Source organism: Wolffia australiana, chromosome 13 (genome assembly GCF_029677425.1).
Source record: "Wolffia australiana isolate 7733 chromosome 13, ASM2967742v1".
In the NCBI taxonomy this organism is placed as follows: Eukaryota; Viridiplantae; Streptophyta; class Magnoliopsida; order Alismatales; family Araceae; genus Wolffia; species Wolffia australiana.
This window is the reverse complement of record NC_135847.1, coordinates 1,469,682-1,490,174: the sequence shown is the minus strand read 5'-3', so window position 1 is coordinate 1,490,174 and position 20,493 is coordinate 1,469,682. Positions and strand designations below refer to the sequence as shown.

Below are 20,493 nucleotides of genomic sequence, written 5' to 3'. Positions count from 1 at the left end.
TTTCAGCCTTTTAACTTTATGGATGATTTGTAGGGAACACAAGAAGTTCCTTAGTCCTCCCTCTGATATTTAGTGCAATTAATAGTCTAAGCAGTCGATTGCTTGCAAAGGAAAACTTCCCCTCAATAGAAAGTTCCCAAATCATCAACTATCTCGCCTCTTCATTTGGTAAATACATTAAATGTGACTATCAATCAATGATAGATCATGCTTAGATATGGGTCTGGAGAATATTAGGTGATATTTCAGCTCTAAATTTTTTACAGATATCGCTGAGTCATTTTAAATTATAAATCTGACAATAATAAATGTAATATGTGTTCAAATTTAGTGACCGGCCTTTCCTCAATTGATTACAAACATTAAACATACTGATACATTTGAATGCATCACACCATTATTTTTTTCAGTTACATCTTATTTAATCGTAAGAAACTCTTTGATGTCGGACGTCATTAATGACGTCGTCCGCTCGGGTATTGAGACAATGATCTAATACCAAGATGATGTCGGACGTCATCAACGGCGTCGTCTGATGGGTAATTCACTAATGAGAATGTAACTACATCAGTGAAATGTCCTAGATGGAGTGTACGTGCAGGTCTAGCTTGTGGGGTTTGCCGAGTTTCGAGCTCGGGGACGGGTGACCGAAGACGATGATAGTGACCTTTTGACCCTCGTCGGAGTGACGACGGTGACTACGCTGTTGAACGGAATAATTTTTTAGGGCTCACACATAATGAACGGGCTCGACCCGTACATGGAAAATCACTTGTGACGTAGTTTTATCCATAAATAACCTCTCTCACCAATCTAACCCGAGCATGGTGGAGTGCAGTAAAAAATATACTGAAGAAAGTAATATAACTAACGAGCACGTGGAACAACATACCTCGTCTGTGACAGCATTGGTCGTCGACGTCTTTGTTGGTGCACGGGCCGGAGCGAGCAGGTCGGTGGAGGCGTACTGGTAGATAGACACAGGTTGGCTCGACCGCTGGCGCGGGAGCTTGATATCTAATATAAGAGGTAAGGTCGAGGTGGAAGTGACGTACGGGGCAAAGCGACTCGAGTGTCAAGGAAGGAGTCAGCAAAGCAAACTCGGCGACCTCTCGACCGTTAGGACTTAAACAAGATTAGATAGTAAAAAGAAATATTATATACTCGCTAGAGGTTAGTTGTTAGGATTAAATATAAGTTTCAATATAGAATAGGATTCAATATAGACGGTTAGGATTCAACGTAGATAGTTATAAGGGTCAGGATTAAATCATATGGTGTAACCGTTGTAACAAGAGGTCCACGGCACCGATCGACGGTAGCGATCGGTGCACCCACCTGGTTATAACGGACTGGATTAAATCCTGTTATACGTTATAGAAAGGGGTACACCGCAACGATCGACGGCTACGATCGTTGCACCCTCCTAGTTATAACGGACAAGATTAAACTACTTTTTAAAAATAATATATCCGTTGTAAACAGTTACAACGGATATATATGCCAACGGCGACATTTCTATTTTTACTCTATCTATATGCCTTATACATAACCAACCGATGTTACATGATATTCTGAGGGAAATAATAACGATCTTCTCCTACTTCTGTTTCTTCTTCTTTCTCTCCTATCTTCTTCTCTTCTTCTCTTCCCATCTTCTATTCTGTTTGCCTCAGAGATTCGAGTTCTCAACATCGAGCAGTCGACAGGGTCCGGTGGAACGACACGGGTGGTGAACAACCGGTAGCCATGCAACACGTTGGCGACGCTACTCCAAAACAACACACTTTCAAGCAATGGATGTGCGATACAGTCGTTCTGCCTGTTGAGCCTGTCGTCGAGAAGAGTCGGTGACACTGACGCGGGCGGGCGACACCGCAGGCAGGGTCGGAGTAGGCAACGTCGCGAATAGTAACGAAGTGAACTGACACCGTTGGATAGATCTTAGGAGTTTGGGATTACCCGGACGGACCAAGTTCTGAATGACTGAGGCTGGACAAAACCACGAGTCCACCGCGAGCTGATAGGCAATGCTGCCGGTGGGAGGATACGTGGGCCCACGCTGAGGAGTCGGCGCACAAGGAAACACGAGCGATCCCCGGTCGAGTTGACCGAATGTGGGTCGCTCACGTTGTGCGGTGGTTCACCGCTGTCCAAATTTTATGTTGACTGCGCAGATTCCGAGAGATACCACCGCACACATTTGGTGACTCCAACAAGACGTTCCACCCCGGTGGTATCTCTCGGAATCAACACAGCAGTTTGGTGGAGTCACCAAATGTCTGCGGTGGGGATTCTAGGAACGTCTCGTTGTTGCATGCATGAGGGCGGCCGGCCTGTGCATGCGTAGGTCATGGATGACCGATCTTCTGGTGCAACACTTGTGGACGGCAACGAACGCTTCAGGCATTTAACAACGGCGACCGGTGGCTGTAGGGTTAGCAGAGGTGTTCAGCGACCATGCCCAGAGTTGGAGGCCATTGCGGAAGAGGGTTTGGGCAGCCTCTCCTCCCTCTTCTTCTTTTCTTCTCCTCTACTTCTTCTTCTTCCTTCTCCTTCCTCCCTCTTCTTCTTGGGATGAGATATGGACGAATTGTAACTGCCAAAGTTGAAATTCCAGATCTGTCTCCGAACGTGCACATCATGGCATTATATAGGCCCATGATGGGCCCATTACAAAGTTTACATAAGGGGCCCAATAAGGGACTCCTTTTACAACACTCAAAATTGAAAACACAGGGGAAAAACTTAAAACAAATTGAAATAAAACGACGGATAAAACACGACGATGCGGACACGTCACGATGAGTACGGTGAATCGTCGTGATGAACACAAAACATAAAATTGGACGAACGAAAACATATAACTAAAACACGAACACTTGCGCGGACGTGCTCTACCCGGCATATTTAAACCCGAGCATCTTCACGGATGCTTTGACCTGTCGGTGGGGCTGGACATGAACCGACAGTGATGCTGATGACGGCGAGGACGGCTTCGAAGACATTTTACCGATGTCAAATTTGGGCGCACTCCATCACTCTTAGGGTTTATGCATGTGTGGAATGGAATCGAAGCAATGGTCTTCCATGCCAATCCACAATCACTTCTGGTATGAATTTTTCTTTGTAATATGCTCTAAAATTCAATGTGAATTTGAATTTTAGACCAATATTCTTTTTCATAAGTGGGTCAAATTTACTCATAATTTTGACTCCTCAAATCAGATCCAAAACAAGTTAAACAGCCAATGATAGAAATATATGTGTCTTGTTTATCATAAAAATATAATCACAAGAATTTAAGAACAAAATAGATAGATAGAAATTGAAGAGGATATAGATGTCTGAGTTCAACCTCCGTAGACGAGTATTGGCTCAATGTTGCACTTGAAACTATCTTGGGATTTTTCTGTTACCAGAACTGCACGAAGTTGGTGCTTGCATACAAGTACTTTTATAATTTCTATATTCCAAGACATTGACCATAATAATGCCCAGATGAGTAGTTGTCACCTTCGTGCATATGGAATGCACAATCTCATAATTGGGACATCTTGGAAAGAATTTGAGTGACGTGGGTAAAATCTGTCTCTAGTGACGAGAGTGATGTGGGATGAGTCATGTGATACAAAACATGTAAGAAAATATATTTCGCTCCAAAGTCAGAAGTATAGGGAGGCAGAATCTCATTTGAAAGCTATGGGTTGCGGATCTCCTGTTCTTGCCACTACTGTTACTATTAAGGAGGACCTTGTATGGGCCGAAGGGGGGCCATCATGGAAATCACACTTGAATGGGTATCATATCATAACTTAAGTTAATCCTTACCCTCATCTCCCCACATTCTGTGTCTTTAATTTTGTCATCATCTACATCATCGAAAATTTTATGTCAGATGATGTTATGTTTCACGTCAACAATTTCAATATTCATCAACCATCATGTCTTCATTAACAACATCAAAATCCTATGGCATTGACGGAGTCATTGAAGACGGGGTATGTCAAACCTTATTCTTCAAGGAGGGACCAATTTTTGCACATAGATGCTCCAATCCAGGAGGCAAGAGGGAGGTTAGTCTCCCACCACATACTTTCCCCTTTATAGTCCTTCCCCTTTGTGAGCTTACCCCCTATGAGAAGGTGTGGCCCGTTAAATAATTCATGTTATTTTATTGTTTCATTAGTTTCATTTCCGAGAATTGGAAGAAAAAAACGTACTACACATTTCTAAAAATCCCAAAATTCTATGAAAAGTCATATAAAATAGATTAAAACTAAATTTCTCATTCCAACTCATGAAAATATATATATGAAAATTAGTTAGAAAATATGTAATTACATTTCATCGATTTTCATTAATAAGTTCAAGTAACATGTGATGGAACGGAGCAGAACGGGATGGAACGGGAGCTATTGAGGGATTTAGTTCCCATTCCATTCTGAGGTCAGGACGGATGACTGATGACGGATTGTATTTGGTAATACAGCTTAATTTAGGGGTTATACAAGAAAAAGCTCAGACACGTGGCGAGAAAATAACGGTCCAGCTGTCTTCTTTGTCGTGGACCTATGACGTGGCAATCTTTGTGATGTTAGATATTTCAATAGAGGCGGGGCCCACTTTCCACGGAGAATCTGCCTAATCACGGACACGTGTATTTCTGTTGGGAAGCTCCTTCCAACCATTGCAGGTGGCGGTGGGGAAGTGGACAGAGTAGAGCAAATCGCCGGTTTGACCTCGAAATTTGTTCTAACGATCTCGGATTTTTGATCGGATCATCGCGTTTTCTTCGCGCTGATCCGCCATGGATTACACTCTCTCTTTGGGAAACGGAATATTGACTCGTCGATTGCATCCTCATTTGCTCAATTCTGGCAGCGGGAATGGCAAGCAGGTGGTGGCTCGCGGACCGTCGAATTTGCTCTGCTCTCCCTCTTCGGCTAGCCGGCGCTTCCCCTTTCGGTAATCTGCTTTCGTGCATTATTTATTTTTTCCGTTTTCTACGAGGTATTTGTATCCGCTGCTGTTCATGCATTGTTGCGATTTTAAGTAGTTCGTCTCATTTAAGTCGCATTTCGTTGCGTTTACAAGATAATGCGGTTCTATTATTATTTTGGAAGGGATTGAAACGCGTTCTCTTTTCCTATTCTTATTTTTTTTTTACCATCCTACTCTACTCTTCCTTTGTAGGCCAAAAATGAACAAGAACTGTTCTCCTTTCTTACGGGAAAAATCAGGCAATAAGGTATTATCATTCTTGTATTCCTGTACAATTATTTTTTACCTTTGAGAGTACAGAGGGATTGCTTGACTATTCCTTTTTTCTTTTTAGGTTAAGGATTCCAATCGTCCAGGATGTAGCGGGACGAGGATTTACAACAGCTTTGCAAAAGACACTGCTGTGGACGTAATTTTTGTCCTATCCTATGGATAAATATATTTTTTACTTTTAGATACATTTGATCTCTTATTTTATTTTGAAATTAATCATTTGATCTCTTATATTTAACCCAAGCATGTGAATCACGTGAAGTTTATAAGTGTATATTCATATGACTGGCGACTTGGTTCTTTCCTTGCTGGGCGCTGTCCAATCCATTTTTTTGTTACCGATCCATTGTTTTCCCATTCTCTTATTTTCGACATCTCTTCCCCATTTTTTCCAAGTCGAAGCATGTGCATTAGTTTTTTTTTCTCTGTGGTCTTATATCACTTGATCTAGATGCATCATCTTTTTTACTTTTGATATCACGACTAATCAAAGTTGAAGAGTCGTTATAATAATTCTCTATACGTTGTTTCCGATGAACTATGTCAACAAAATTTCGAGAATATATTTCATTGATAACAAATGCTAATGAAAATGTGAATAACATGAAATTATATGTGCCATACCTAAGAGTGGCAGCTGGTGGAAATAATGTGGGAGAAGTTTTTGATTTAGTCACGAAGGAACTATTGAAATTTCTTATTTGTGTTAAAAAAATTAGCGGAGGATTCAATGTATAGTTGTGGATAATAGTATCTTCTGATATGGTCATGGAGGTAAGGTCGTGTATGCAAATCCTTTCAAGTCTTTTAAAAATTTCTGCTCTAAAAAACGTGCCAAATATACTGCACCAATCAAATGAAGACCATTCAGTTGTTGCAGTCGCTTGCCCCTAGTTTCATGACTATTAACGATTATAAACTTGTAGCACTTCCGACGTAAGTCACTTTCCTTCATTCTCTTTTTTTTCTTTCAAATAGCATGAAATTGACATCTTTAATGGTAATTTTTTGTCAATGAGGAAATATCGTTCTGTCCCTTTGTAGTCCTTGGATGTTCTCATTTCTTGAAATTGGATGACACTACTACGAATGCTTTATAATTACTTCTGGCATAGATCCATGCACATAAATAACGTATGAATCTGCAAGGGATTACGAGCGTCCTAGGTCCAAGGACTGGTTACTGTGAAGTATCATAAAATTTTAATTCAATATTGCAGTTTGGCTGAGATTTAATACTATATTTCTCAGGAAGAGATCATGGGAGTTACCTCACTGAAAGTTTCTCGTGGAAAAGATTTGCCTCTTGGAGTGTCTGAATTGGAGAATGGAATAAATTTTGCAATTTTCTCGAAGAATGCATTGTTTGTCACCCTTTGTTTGTCAGAAATGGAAAGGTACCGATAGCTAAGTTTTTATTTTATATGACAGATGGAACACATTTCTTCTGTTGATGGCTTTGAAGTTTTCTTTAGATTTAAATTTGATAACAATGTCAAGAATCTTTGACATTGATGCTATCTATTTTCAGAAAATATTCCTTAAGATTGATCTGAACGTGTACCACAACTGACCTCTGTAGACAGTATCAGCATAGCATGCAGAAGAATGTGTATAATTCTAAAGGAATGATGTTAAGTATCCTCAGAGGCACTGAGCTCAATTTATTCCATGTATTCAACTGCCATAAATAATTAATCGATTAATGTGGACTGGAGTAAACGAGATTATTTCAGACAAGTATCACCTTTTTGTGGAAAATAACTGTAAGCACTACATTCAAGTCTTTAAGTCTTGCATATTTTCCCTTATATTGTGCAGTTCATTTCATAAACCAGTTGGAGATGCAAGAATAGGGAGAGGTAAGAGAGATCTGACCTAGAGGATGGAAAGAACGCTGCCTGTAAAAGGTACCAAGAGAGAGAGACAAGGAGGGAGGGACATAACCATAAGCGTTTTCACGACTCACATTGAAAACGGCTTCTTTAGTAAGATTATATTATCCCAGGCATAATATGAACAATACTCAAAATCTCAGATGGACTGAAGAAATCAATAATCGAGAAGGAGGCAGTGGTCCTGAAGGAAGCTGAAAGAGGCTTAACATTTCTAAGCTCCATTAGGGTTCATTGCATGTATCCAAAATGGGGCCATGTTAATGGGCCATTACAAAGAGATATCGGATATATAAGAGATAAACAAAGAAGCTCATTAAACATGGAATAAAGTTCATAAAGAGGTGCTGTGCCCATGCCCGTCTCCCATATTTTTCTACCTTTGATTGTGAAGAGAAATCAAAACTTGATTGCGTGGACTAGATCCGTCCTTCAAGCCTTTTCGGTTAGCATACATAGCCACTCATTGTAACCTAATCATTTTTTTGCTTGTTTAATGCTCATATTATGTTCCCACTGATGAGGTTAATCTTTTTTCCCACAAAAAGTTTTTTCAAGAAAAAGAGGGAAGATCACCTGAGAACAGTGGCCAACCTAAAACTGAATATATGTAATAATGTGAAATACATGAAAGACCTGAATTGACCCTCTTCCCACGTTTCACCCCCTCTGAAATCAGCAGGATTTCTTGGCCAAAAAAATATTTGTTTTGGTCCAATACCTGCAAAGGATATGACAGAGTTAATCTAAAAACTTTGTCTTGTTTATATCAACAGATTTGGTTTGAATGCCAGTGCCATGATTATCCATTGTAATTTAATTTTGTTTATTCTCTAACTTGATTTGCATAGGGACAAAGATGAACTCCCTGGTACAAAAATGGTTGAGATTTCTTTGGATCCTTCTCAGAATAAAACAGGAGATATATGGCATATTTGCGTGGAGGTAAAACGAAAATTAAATTTAAATTTCTTGATGATAGAACTTTACCTCAGTCCTTTTTTATTTTATTTTCTATTTTTTGGTACAAAAACACAGATTAATTGCTCTAATTTTCTTCATTCTCAGTTTATGTATATGGGTGAAATTGAATTATTCCATTAAAAATGGTATTCGGAAAAAACCTCTGCTATTTCTGTTAGTTATTTTAATAAGCTTAATGTTAAACAAAAAAGTGTTAGTAGTTGCAATAATTCAGTTAGAGTTTGAGGAAAATTTTAAATCTTTAAAAATATTATGTATTCTGATGAAATTTTCTTTGCTTTGTGCCCTTGAAATATTTGAATGGAAACATTTGAAGTTAATGGACTTATCCAAAACTAAGTTTTGGCTCTCAACAATGTAAATGACTTGACTTTTTTTTCAATGCAGAATCTTCCTCGTTGTGGAGTGATTTACGGATATCGTATTAATGGTCCCAGTTCCCGAGAGGAAGGCCATCGCTTCGATACCAATAATATCCTTCTGGACCCATATGCGAAATTAGTTGAGGGTCGTAGATGTTTTGGAGACCGTGAAAATAAAATATCCAATTTTTTTGGAACATATGACTTTAGCTCTAACACTTATGATTGGGGACCTGAATACAAGCTTCCAAATATAGAAGAGGTATGATCGATAAGACGGCTGATTTTCATTCAGTTCAATATATATTTTAACAACGGGATTTGGAATTATGGCCACAGAAAGACTTGGTTATTTATGAAATGAACGTTCGTGCTTTTACTGCTGACGAATCAAGTGGGTTGGATAAGAGTATTCGAGGGAGTTATCTTGGCGTAATAGAAAAGGTTGGTATGCTTGCAAATTCTTCCTAATTTGGTTGACATGAGAATCCTTTGTCGCAACTTTAATTATGTGGCCCAAACTTTCTCTGCACAAAGTTGATATGAAGGCACTTTGATTTATCACGGTCACAGGACTTTTATATAACACAAAAGTCATGAAAAAGGTTTTAACTTTGGGAAATATGAACCAAATCTTTGCTAAGAAATCCTCAAGGGTCTATTTAAATTTCTCATGAGTCAGAAAATTTTCAGAGTATGAAGTTTCGATCCTGGATTTTGATAGATTCTTTGCAGTTAATTTAGACATATACAACATGAATATACAATAAATTTATCGCAAAAAATCATGTTACTCGTTATTCTGTCTCATGCTCTCTCGATTCAGATTTTAGTGAAATGCTAAATGAAACTCTATGCCAAAATGCAATTTTTTGTGTTGCTTGATAGAGAAGACTTATTCCTCTTTCTCATACTTGTGACTCTTTTAGTTGCTTACAGCTGATATTTTGATCGAAAAGGCTGGGAATAAATTTATTCTGTGTGATCACATTTTGATATGTTCTTTGATTTTTTCTATTTCAAATTGTTTATTTCTACCGCTGTCCTTTTCAGATACCACACTTATTAGAACTGGGAATCAATGCTGTTGAGTTATTGCCTGTTTTCGAGTTTGATGAAATGGAGTTTCAGAGGCGCCCTAATCCAAGGGACCATATGGTATCAACCTAATTCTTCTAGGACTTCATTAATCGCTGGGCTTCATGTTTGATTCTCATAACTTGATTGAACTTCATTTAAGCTAAAGTATAAATGTGACATCTATTTATCCAAATCATTTTAACAATTACTGAATGATAACTATTCAATTGAGTAGTGTTATTTGTGGTATGGAGTATTGGGAACTCAAAAAAGAGTATAAGCTACAGGGAAACATAATATTGAAAAAAATTATGGGGAAATAGATGTTTCACAATGAACCTTAAATTTTATAGAGGACATCTTATTTTTTTTCATGGAGTCATGCAAACCATCCTGTAACCTTTTCACATTTTACCTTCCTAAACCAAAGAGGGTGAATTTTATCAACTCAAGTTGTAGGTATGAGTGTTAGACGTGAAATATCCTTTTATTCTTGATACATTATGAAATGTCTTTTAGAAAATGAGGTGCATCGATTCATTCCATTTAAATTATCATTTTATTTGCTATTTATGAAATCTAATTGCTACTTAAATATAAATTTCATGTGTAAAATAGTATTATCAAAAGTCCATTGTTGGACTTGGTGGTCTTCATGTAATGTGTCTTGGGGTTTCCTACTCTTATATATGGATAGTGAACCCCCTTATGTAATGAAGGTTGGCTTTTCCATCTTTTTCCATTCGACCGGCGCTTACGGCACTTTGAGAGCCCTGGACATTCACTTTTCCGTCTCTTTATTCTTATTATCTCGTTTCTGCTATCTAGCTACTTTAGTGTTGTACTATTTTGTCCTTAAATCTTGTTTTCTTCAAGAACATAATGTCGCCTCAGTTGCTCTCCACATCCTTTGACAATCACATATGACAGAAAGTATGTTTAATTTTTGTTTCATTCTCATGGAGGGCGGGTTTGAGACCTTGGATCTGAAGCCTTCTTGGCATTCATTGCAAATGCGTCTCTGTAGGAAAAGAGACTGATGGACTGTGTGTACACTTGGAGTAGCACGACTGGTCTTACGTCCTTATCTCGGTTGTATTATTTCTTTTGTTTGGCAGAACTCCTTGAGCACTTACTGCTACTGGACGTGCGGTTGCTTCCTAATCGCTATCAGATCACTCTCTGATCTTCCATTTCACGTATTTCAAGATGGACAAGTTTTGGCTCAAGGAGGCAGGCTCCAAAGAGGAGGGCGTAAATGATGTTCATAGGGTTCTGGAAAAGGTTTGGCACTGATGAGGTGGCTGAAAAATTTGAAAATTTTGAAGTCACCTTTACGAGTTCAGGAAAAAAATCGATGAGTGTAATAGAAAGCAATCTGATGCCTTTGCCAGAAATCAAGGACTTGGACACTATGGAGGATACCAGAACCCTATTGGAAGAAGAGGAAAATGAGCATGGTGGGTTCTTGGAGGAAATAGTGGGGGAAGATAAGAAGACGGAGATGGATTAAATACAAAGGTCAAGGCAGATGTGGGTATTTTGAGGGGTTGTCACTGTTGTGGATTTGGGGCCTATTTCGTTATCGAACTCTATGTACCTTATCATAGAAAAGGTTTTACCAATCAAGCTAAGGGAGGTCATTGGGGATCTTGTCATACAATTTCAATTGGCATTTATTCCAGGCTGACAGCTGGTGATGGTGCAGTTGTAGCAGCATAGGTCATGGCGGTGTGGGAAGGAAAAAAATGTATCAAGATTTATGTGTTAGGTGGATTTTGTAAAGGCAGACGACTACCTTGACTCTGATTTTCATGTGGACATCTATGAGGTGAAGAGATTTCCAAAACAATAGGTGTGATTTTTTTTTTGAAATAAGGATAGGGGAGATCACACAAAGTCGGTGACCTTCCCAATGAGATAAAAATATAAACGATAAGTACGTGAAGGGCCTAAAAGGCCGGCCAGGGAATTGGCCTTGGGATTTTACACCATGCAACAGTAAAACCTGCAGCTGCTTGTATCACCACATCCGTCGATGCTTCCTGTTCGTTGAAGATGACTTCGTTCCTGTGCAGCCATAGTGCCCATAGCACTGCGAAGGGACGAACCTGTTCCTCTCGCCCCCTAGGTGCTCCATTTTGTATTGAATCCCAAAACGCCACCTCTGAGGAGATATCCACCCCCTTGAGTGGCTCACAGGTCCATACCGTTCGGGTAATGGAACAATAAAAAAAGAGGTGAGCGCAATCCTCATCACCGTTTGTACACATAACACACAATGCCGAAGCTTCTGGGAGCCATTTCCTCTGAAAAACCTTCATCACTATTCTTCGTCGGAGGAGCAGCCAACAGAATATTTTCACCTTAAGGGGGAAGTTTTGTCTCCATATGGTGCGACATGCGTAAAGGATCCTCGGTTCCTCCCCGCCAGCCGCGGCTAAGCTTCGCATAAGCATCTCGAGCAGAAAAGGATGCGCCTATCCACTTCCACCTATCCTGTGTCTCTCCCCACAGGTGTAGGTGGATTAGTGTTTGCTGCAACCTTGTATAGTTTTCCAGTCTTTGGTCGGATAAGGTGTTGCCTAGGCATGGGGTCCATGTGCCATCCCAACACTCGCTCACTGTGGCATGGGGGGTCCTTGCAAAGGCATACAAGCGTGGGAATTTTGTCAATGTGCCCAGGGGGAGCCATGCGTCTAGCCAAAACTGGAATGACATGCCATCTCCTAGCTTGGCTTCGAAGAAATCACGGACTTGAGGAAACACATACCTCAACCCTTGCCAGAATGCAGAGGCTGCTCGGATTGGATATCCACGAACTTCCCAGTTCAAACTCGAGCCATACTTGTGTTTCAAAACTAGTGTAGCCATCGATGTATCCTGTCCCATAAGTCTGTACACCCACTTGGCCAGTAATGCTAGGTTGAGATCTTGCAATTTAAGAACTCCTAGTCCCCCCAAGCGAACTGGTCTGCACACTATATCCCACGATACGAGGGATATCCCCCTCCCTTCCTCCGATCCTGAACTTTTCCATAGAAATCTTCTCATCATACTTTCTAGACGCTTCTTGGTCTCCACTGGTAGTTTCAACACTGAGAGGTAGAAAATAGGTATCGCTGACAGCACGTGTCGTAGAAGCACCAATCGTCCCCCCCTCGATAACACTCTGCTTTGCCATCCCTCCAACTTCCGCTCTATCTTCTCCACTACTGGATGCCAGTCTATAGATTTGATACGACCCCCTGTCAATGGGAGACCCAGATATTTCATGGGAAGTGTACCACTAGGTGTCCCCAATGCTCTAGAACATAGAGCTTCCTCCTCTTGCAATAATCCGAACGTGACAAAGGCTGATTTGGCACGGTTAATGTGTAGTCCTGAACAGTCTGCGAAAAGGTCAAGTAGGATGGATAGGTTTTTGGCCTCTATGAAAAAGGTGGTATCGTCCACATATTGTAGAAGAGGAATACCTGCCAGGAAATTTGGGGTCCGACAACCGTTTAGCAGACCATTGGAGCAAGCCTCCATTGTGCTTATGGAAAGGGCATCCACGGCCAAGACAAATACTAGCGGGGCTAGAGGGCATCCTTGTCTAACCCCTCGTTGCGGTTGAATCCAACCTCCTTCGGGGCGTCCATTCACCAGCACCGCGAAAGAGTGGGATGTAATACATCTTTTCATCCACCCTACCCATTCCGCAGGAAAACCACGATGCCTTAGAGAGGCCCATAAGAATTCCCAGTCAAGGCAGTCGTATGCCTTTGCAAAATCCACTTTCCACATGAACCCTCTAACTTTCAATCTTTTCTGTGTGGTCAAGATTTCTGATGCGACGATTGCACCATCAATCGGTTGTCTCTCAGGAATAAAGGCAGATTGAAAAGGACCTACCAAGTCGCCAATCACTTCCCTGAGCCGATTGGCCAAGACCTTGACATTTTGGAGGGGAACCAAATAAGCACGGTTGATTTTTTCCAACCCAAAGTTCCCTTGTCGAAATTCTTCCACCGTAGCCATTACCTCTGCCTTGATTGTCTCCCAAAACACATTATAAAAGAAGACTGGGAGGCCATCAGGACCAGGGGCTCCTTCCCCATTTAGTCCCTTGATTGCGGCTAGGACTTCTGTTTCTGAGAAAGGACGCATAAGGTCTCTCTGTTGTGTCGCATTTAGTCTAGTTGCTCCTCTTCTGCTCCACCTCCATTGGTGTCTAGCCCCTCGTCTTGAGAAGCTTCTAAAGTGATCTGTCAGTGCTCTGCCAACAGCTCGGGCACCGACATACTCTTGGTTTCTTGCTTGCACCCTTAATATCTGATTTGTTCGCCTCCTCCCATTTTCTACGAGATGAAAGAATCTTGTGTTGGCATCTCCCTCCGACCTCTGTCTCCTATCCATCTCCACTTTCTTATCCTCATCGGCTATTATCTCTCTATGTTTATGGCGCTCTCTTGATTCCGCTTGTGTTAAAACTCTAACATCTTTTAGGTCATCCAAAGCCTTGAGTTTGGCAAGAGCTTCGACTCGCCTTCTATTTTGCCTCTCTCTTATATGTTTTCTCAATTCCAAGAAATGGTTGCGTAGGGCTCTAATTTTGTTGGACATGTTTATTGTGGCAGCCCCTGTTGTAGAACTTCAGTCCACCATCTTGTTATCTCCTCCTTGAAGCCCTCCTCTAGAAGCCAAGTCCTGTCCATTTTAAAATATGTGGATTGCGAGGTTCTCTCTTGCGAATGCCAAATTATCGGAGTGTGGTCTGACAACGGTGGAGGAAGTGATCTCACATCTGCCAGCGGGAATTTTTCAAGGAGCTCCACCGAGCATAGAAATTGATCCAGACGCGAGAGAGTTGTAGGGCCCGCCGAGCTCCTCCATGTTTATGTGCAATCCCCCGGCCCCATTTCCTTGAGTGATGCATCTGCCTTTCACATTAAACTCACCCCCAAACAATAGTGGTAATCCTTGATATTTTGACACCACCTCTGCCAGCTCTCCCCAAAGGGATATCCTAAGAACCGGGTTCACCGGCCCATAGACTGATATGACCACCATCTGAAAACTATCCCTTCTCCTCTTCAATTGTACTGCTTCCTGAAAAGTCCCGTCCAACTGTCTTCTTTAGAAAACAGTGTCTCATTCCAGACCACCATCAGTCCTCCGGATCTTCCTACCACGTTCACAGGCAAGTATCAAGTGAGGAAATCTCCACCTGCAGTTCTCCAATCCCGCGCCTCACACTTTTCCAACATGGCCTCCTGCAAGCACACCACATTTGCTCCCCATTCACGTAGGTATCTCCCCACTATACCTCTTCTCCGCTCGTCTCAGAGCCCTCACACATTCCATGATATGCATTTCATGGAAGTACCGGATCAACCCCTTCCTTGCTCTGCTCCCGCCAGTATCCCAATCCATCTGCTACTTTTTGAATCTGAGAGTCGGAATCCCTGTCTTCTTCACCCCGGCATTTGATTACCACATCATCCACTGCCATACGATCATCTATCTCAATGTTTATCTCGTATATGGGTTTCTTGCCTTTTTTTATCATAGCTTTCGCGTCTAGAATTTGCCTCCACTTCCTGCCCCACTGCTGCTCCCTTCATACTCATCTTATTCTGCTCCTTCGTGTTTTCCTCCATAGTGGGCTGATCCTCACAGGGTCCCCGTTGCTCCAATAATTGACTTGCCTTGCCTGATTCTGCAAACCGAAGGCAACCTCCTTTTCCTACTACCAACCATACCTTTGCGCATGTCTCATCCCGAACAAACCACCGTTTTCTTCTATAACCGATGAGTTTGCCAAAGATATCCCCCTTCATGATCGGCCGTCCCATGTGCAATCTTCTTGGTGCTCTGAGTTTGGTTCCTCCCACCATTCTTGTTCCCTGACTTTCAGTCCCACCCGCATGATGCTTGCCCTCAGAATGGCCTTCTCATCTTGTACCTTTCGTCTAGCCTTCGGCTGGGCGGTTGGCGCACTATTCTGTAGATCTATGTTGTCTGCTGGTGGGGTTTGTGTCGTCACAAAATCTAGAGATGTCGTGGCCTCCTCTAGGTCCTCTCTGATAATGGTCATCGTCTTGTTGGATTCTTCATTTACTTTTTCTGCCATCAATGGAACCTCCAACAGTTGTAGGATGTCGTTAGACTTCACTAATTCTTTGTCTTGCTCTTGCTGCATGTCGGTTGATAAGATTGTGTTACTTGGGCATTGCCTTGCCTCTGTCCCTCGCACCTCTGGTGGCGGGGCCATTGGGGGGTGGCACACTGACACCCTCACCCTGCATGTACCTTCTGGTTGTCTAAGCATAAGCCAAGGTGGAGGTGAGAGACCAGTATCCATGTCAACTTCTAGTATTACAACATTCGGGTCTCCATAGTCCAAACCTGTTGATATAATATGCTGTAGTCGACCAAACGGTCTAACCAAGGTCTCTAGTACATTATGACCCCGATACCCCATTGGTATCCCACGAAGCTCCAAGATGATCTTCTGAGTCTCATTGTAGAGAGTCCCATTTCGGGGAAGCACTCGACGCCATCTTCTACCTCTTGGCCCTGAAATTGCCTATGAGGGTCGACAAATGGTGACAAGGCCTGATGAGGAGATTCCTACGATTAAGCTTAGGGGAAGAGAGGAGGATGACACTAGTATCTTGGGATGTAGTCTACAGACCAGTCAACTTAGGGGGGCACAAGACATTGAAGCTACAAGCCATGAACATAGCCTTAATAGCAAGGTGGGTGAGCAGACTCATGGGACTGGACATGTATATGGCTAAGTAGATCTTGAAGGACAGCTATGGGCCAGTGATGAACTGGGAGAGGCATGCAGCTGTGGTTGGAGGGTCATCAGCATTCAAGCAATGGCATGTGCAAATGTTCCCACAAGTCTAGGAATCTTGGTGCCAACTTGGGGGATGGCTTCGTTTCCTGCTTCTAACTAAATGACTGGTCGACTAGAGGCACACAAGGGAATAGTCCCCAGGCATGTTCACCCTTGCATGACTTCCTCTGGCCATGGATCGGCAATGCTGGGATGCTAAGTGGAATATACGCAGTTGGCTAACTCATCAGACAAGCCGGCGAAGGATTTTATGGGTATGCAACAGTCCATACTACGTCTGAGACCATTGCGTGTGACACAAAGCTGATATGCACATCCTTTTCTGTCGAGGAGGTATACCTGTGGATCATACACAGAACCTGTGAAGAACCAACAACCACCAATGCTTGCAGTGTTATACGGAAACTAGAGATCCCCCCCAGAGGGACAGTTTTTTGACTGGTTTCTCCTATGACAGAGGCTGGTGATGTGGGTTGTCGAGAAGAGATGGTTCTTGAAAACTTGGGGGTGAGTGCTTTATGCACAGGGGGGAAGAATACTGTTCCCCACCAGGGGACAGTGTGGACCAGTTAGCTAATCACATCGGTGATTGTCTCCTCCGATGACTTTGAGACTCTGCACGGGGATGCATATGAAGGGGACAGGAGTGGAGACTTCCTTTTACAGTGCTCTGGGTGATATGGCAGCATCATAATGAGGTTACATTTTAGGGGGCGGCAGTGTCTCAGGATGGAGTCATACAAGCAGTGGCGAGTCTTTCCTTTTCTTGGTTAAAAGAGATGTGGTCAGAGGTTGTGGGGGACCTTTGGGTCTTGTGTGTGTACATTGAGCATATATAAATACCAGATTGGGAGATTACTGGTCTTGGATGATCTTCCTCTCTTTTTTTCAAAAAAATGCGTATTTCATTCTTGCTTCACAAATGACACAAAATTGTAATATTTTTTTAGGTCAATACGTGGGGGTATTCTACAATAAATTTTTTTTCCCCAATGAGCCGATATGCAAGTAATGGGGGAGGACCCCGGGCTGCTTCATATGAGTTCAAACAGATGGTCAAGGCCTTGCATAATGCTAGAATTGAGGTTTGGTGGCCTGTCTCATCAACTATCCTTCAGTCATTGACTTATTTTTCCCCCTGACCAATACATGTTTTTTTGTGATGTTTGACCAGGTTATTTTGGATGTCGTTTATAATCATACAAATGAAACAGGCTCATTTGTAACTTCATTTCGGGGTATTGATAATAAGGTAAATCAATAAGTTGAACATTTACTTGATATATAACTTATTAAACAAGGTATTTTATAGAACCTATTGGCTGACCTCTTAAATCATCTTTCCAAATTCTTTTTTATAGAACCTATCCAATATTTTAATATTAATACCAGCGATAGGTATGAGGCAATCTTTAGTTTTATCCAAGTTATCATAGGAAAAGACGTAAAAATATCGTAAGGACTTAATAATTTGAGTTCATTGTTATCATAACTCATAAGGACAAGCTCTCATTTTTTGCAGTATAGAAACTATTTGTCAGCAGGCCTAAGTCATTGTTGCATGCTGAAAAATATCTGAATTTTTCCTACCATAGTTTTATAATTTTTTCCCCAATGATTAATAAATTATGACATTTTCAATGTCGTCATTGATTTTGGTATTGATCTGCATGTTCCAGGAATACTATATGCTGGATTTCAAGAACAATGCTCAGTATTTCAATTTTTCTGGCTGTGGTAGCTCCCCCGTCCTGTATTATCATTGTTTAATTTTAAATCTATTTCTGATATTATGGATCATATAAGAAATGTTTCAACCATTTCAATACTAACATGCTTTGTCAACACATACCTTTCCAATCGTCTTCCTTTCATGTGTCATCAAGCTAATGACAGCATTTAATTTTGAAATTAAGAATGAGAAAAGGTTGAAGATTGGCTTTCAATCATTGTTTCATGAGACTTAATTGAATCTGTCTCATTGTGAATCTATCTTATTGATTTTTTTTTAGGTTCTATGATTTTTTTGTGCGTCTTCATACCTGATAAATAAGTTATTTCTATGTTATTCTATCATATATTTGTTGGACTCAGTTATCTGTCTGTCCTTCTGATAATTGTTTTTTGTAATGGGATCTAGGAAATACGTTGAATTGCAACAATCCTGTGGTCATGGAGCTCATACTTGATAGCCTTCGGCATTGGTATCATATCTGAGTACCAGTTTCCTCTCTGCTAAGATATTTTTTAAATTTGTGTTTTATTTAATCCATAAATATGTGAAGTTGGTCTGGATGAGAGTCGTGAACTTTTGTTGACGGTGGTTGTTCTGATCGAAATCCTAAATGGCCTAGTCAATTCTAAGGTCTGATGGAGAACATCAACCTATCATTCCATTTTTTTTTTTGAAAACAAAACAATCATTCCATTTTACAAACGTGAACCTTTTTTTTTTTTGAATAAAAGATATCAGCCATGAATGGCGACAACCCGAATTAAATAATATGTATGAACATGAAATGGTCCATTCTCGAACCTTGGCTTCCTCCAAATCAGCATGAAATATTATTTTGACGTAAATATGGTAGACTAATCGTCCATTGGGTCCACTTGGATATTCTTGTATGCATCCTGAACCAAGAAATCTACTCCCTGTCGTCCTTTGTTCTTCTTGAAGGCTATATGTGTAACAAAGCCTTCTGCATGCTCGACAGGTCTTCCACCCTCTAGTGTAAAAAAATGCCCTCCATAGTCGGGTTCCATGTGTTCTCCCAACATAGTCTAATCGATGCTTGAGGGTCCAATGCCAGCTGGGACAAGTGTGGAACATTTGACTGACCAGTCATCCATCTTGTACTGGAATAATGAACTGTTCTCCATAAAGGACCTCTAAACGTTGTAAAAGATCTGTCTCATACCCTGCCAGGAAGGAAATGCTGTCTAAGTGAGGTCTTGTGCCGCGTCCAGTTCACCTCTTTGCCATAACTATCTCTCCAGACCTTTTTGGCTATGTCCTCCTATGACCCCACAATCCTGCCTGCCCATTTTTCCTGCAATGCCGTTTTTATGGCTCTCAGGTGTAATGCCCGAGTCCCCCTCACTCCATTGGTCGGCAAACTTCCTTGCGAGAAACCCTAGAAGACACCCTTCCATTGCCCGCCATAGCTCTGTTCCTAAAAAAAGTCCATATCAAGACATTGTCACACGGTCAAATCTCGAGCTAGGACTCTTGGCTCGGAATTGAAATGTGCCAGCCTCAGTGCTTGGGCAGAACATTGAGCAGCCTTGAACTCTTGCAGCGGAAGCTCTTGGGATTGCTTAAGTTTGCCTAGAAGGGGTTAGGGAGATGGTGGTGCTAGGCACCGTCAGTGAATAGGGTCATTGCATCGATATCATCAAGGGTACATCGTCGAATACATGGGGGAAGATGAGGGGTGTTACAAGGACCGAGACGAGGCGCCTTGCGCCGAAGTAATGTCGCCACATCGCCTCAGGGCCGCCGCTCCGCACGCGCACGCCCGCTCTGCCGCTCATCCGTGCGCCAGGCCGGGCGCCGTGCGCCCGCGGGCATGGCGATCACACACGCCACCCCTACCTTGATGATCACACACGCCACCAGCACCCGTGTCTACACTCTGGTGCGCAGTCCGCGCGACGCCGCCGCATTCGGTGTCCCAGAGCTGGGCGCTGTGCGCCCACCATTACCCGCAGGAGTGCCACGCGCCCAATGTGTCGTGCCGGCGCTCTCAGTGCGCCACGTGCCTTAGTCTCCTGGCGGGGATGTCTCCCAGCCACGTGCCCCGCACACGCAATGCGCGCGCCGCCCGCGCGGCCGCTGCGCGGCATCCCGCACAACTCCGCGCGCTGCGCCCGCGGCATGCCGCCCAGCCTGCGCGTCCCGCACCCGCGCGCAGCGCTTCCCGCTCCCACGCGCAGCGCTCGGCACTGGCGGGTGGCGTTGGCGCCCGCGCGTAGCGCTTGGCGTTGGCGCGCAGCGCTTGCGCGCGCGCGCCTGTGCCGTTCGGCCCGCGCACCCAGCACG

At 42.4% G+C, this 20,493-nt stretch overlaps 1 protein-coding gene across 2 annotated transcripts in view; it reads left to right on the top strand.

Moving 5' to 3' along the window:
* The first annotated feature begins 4,673 nt into the window (after positions 1 to 4,673).
* The window catches only part of ISA3 (isoamylase 3), a 42,442-nt gene continuing 26,622 nt past the window's right edge, over positions 4,674 to 20,493 (top strand). Inside the window, exons 1-13 of one of the 2 annotated variants that reach the window (XM_078584677.1) lie at positions 4,674 to 4,735; positions 4,885 to 4,968; positions 5,197 to 5,251; positions 5,339 to 5,413; positions 6,529 to 6,674; positions 8,024 to 8,117; positions 8,544 to 8,780; positions 8,858 to 8,962; positions 9,572 to 9,676; positions 17,402 to 17,536; positions 17,626 to 17,703; positions 18,131 to 18,188; positions 18,592 to 18,655. In XM_078584677.1, coding sequence (XP_078440803.1) covers positions 5,204 to 5,251; positions 5,339 to 5,413; positions 6,529 to 6,674; positions 8,024 to 8,117; positions 8,544 to 8,780; positions 8,858 to 8,962; positions 9,572 to 9,676; positions 17,402 to 17,536; positions 17,626 to 17,703; positions 18,131 to 18,188; positions 18,592 to 18,655 — 1,145 coding nt within the window. In that variant the 5' untranslated portion in view covers positions 4,674 to 4,735; positions 4,885 to 4,968; positions 5,197 to 5,203. Of the gene's footprint in view, positions 4,969 to 5,196; positions 5,252 to 5,338; positions 5,414 to 6,528; positions 6,675 to 8,023; positions 8,118 to 8,543; positions 8,781 to 8,857; positions 8,963 to 9,571; positions 9,677 to 17,401; positions 17,537 to 17,625; positions 17,704 to 18,130; positions 18,189 to 18,591; positions 18,656 to 20,493 lie in introns of both variants that reach the window. The other variant, XM_078584676.1, reaches the window with a different exon arrangement.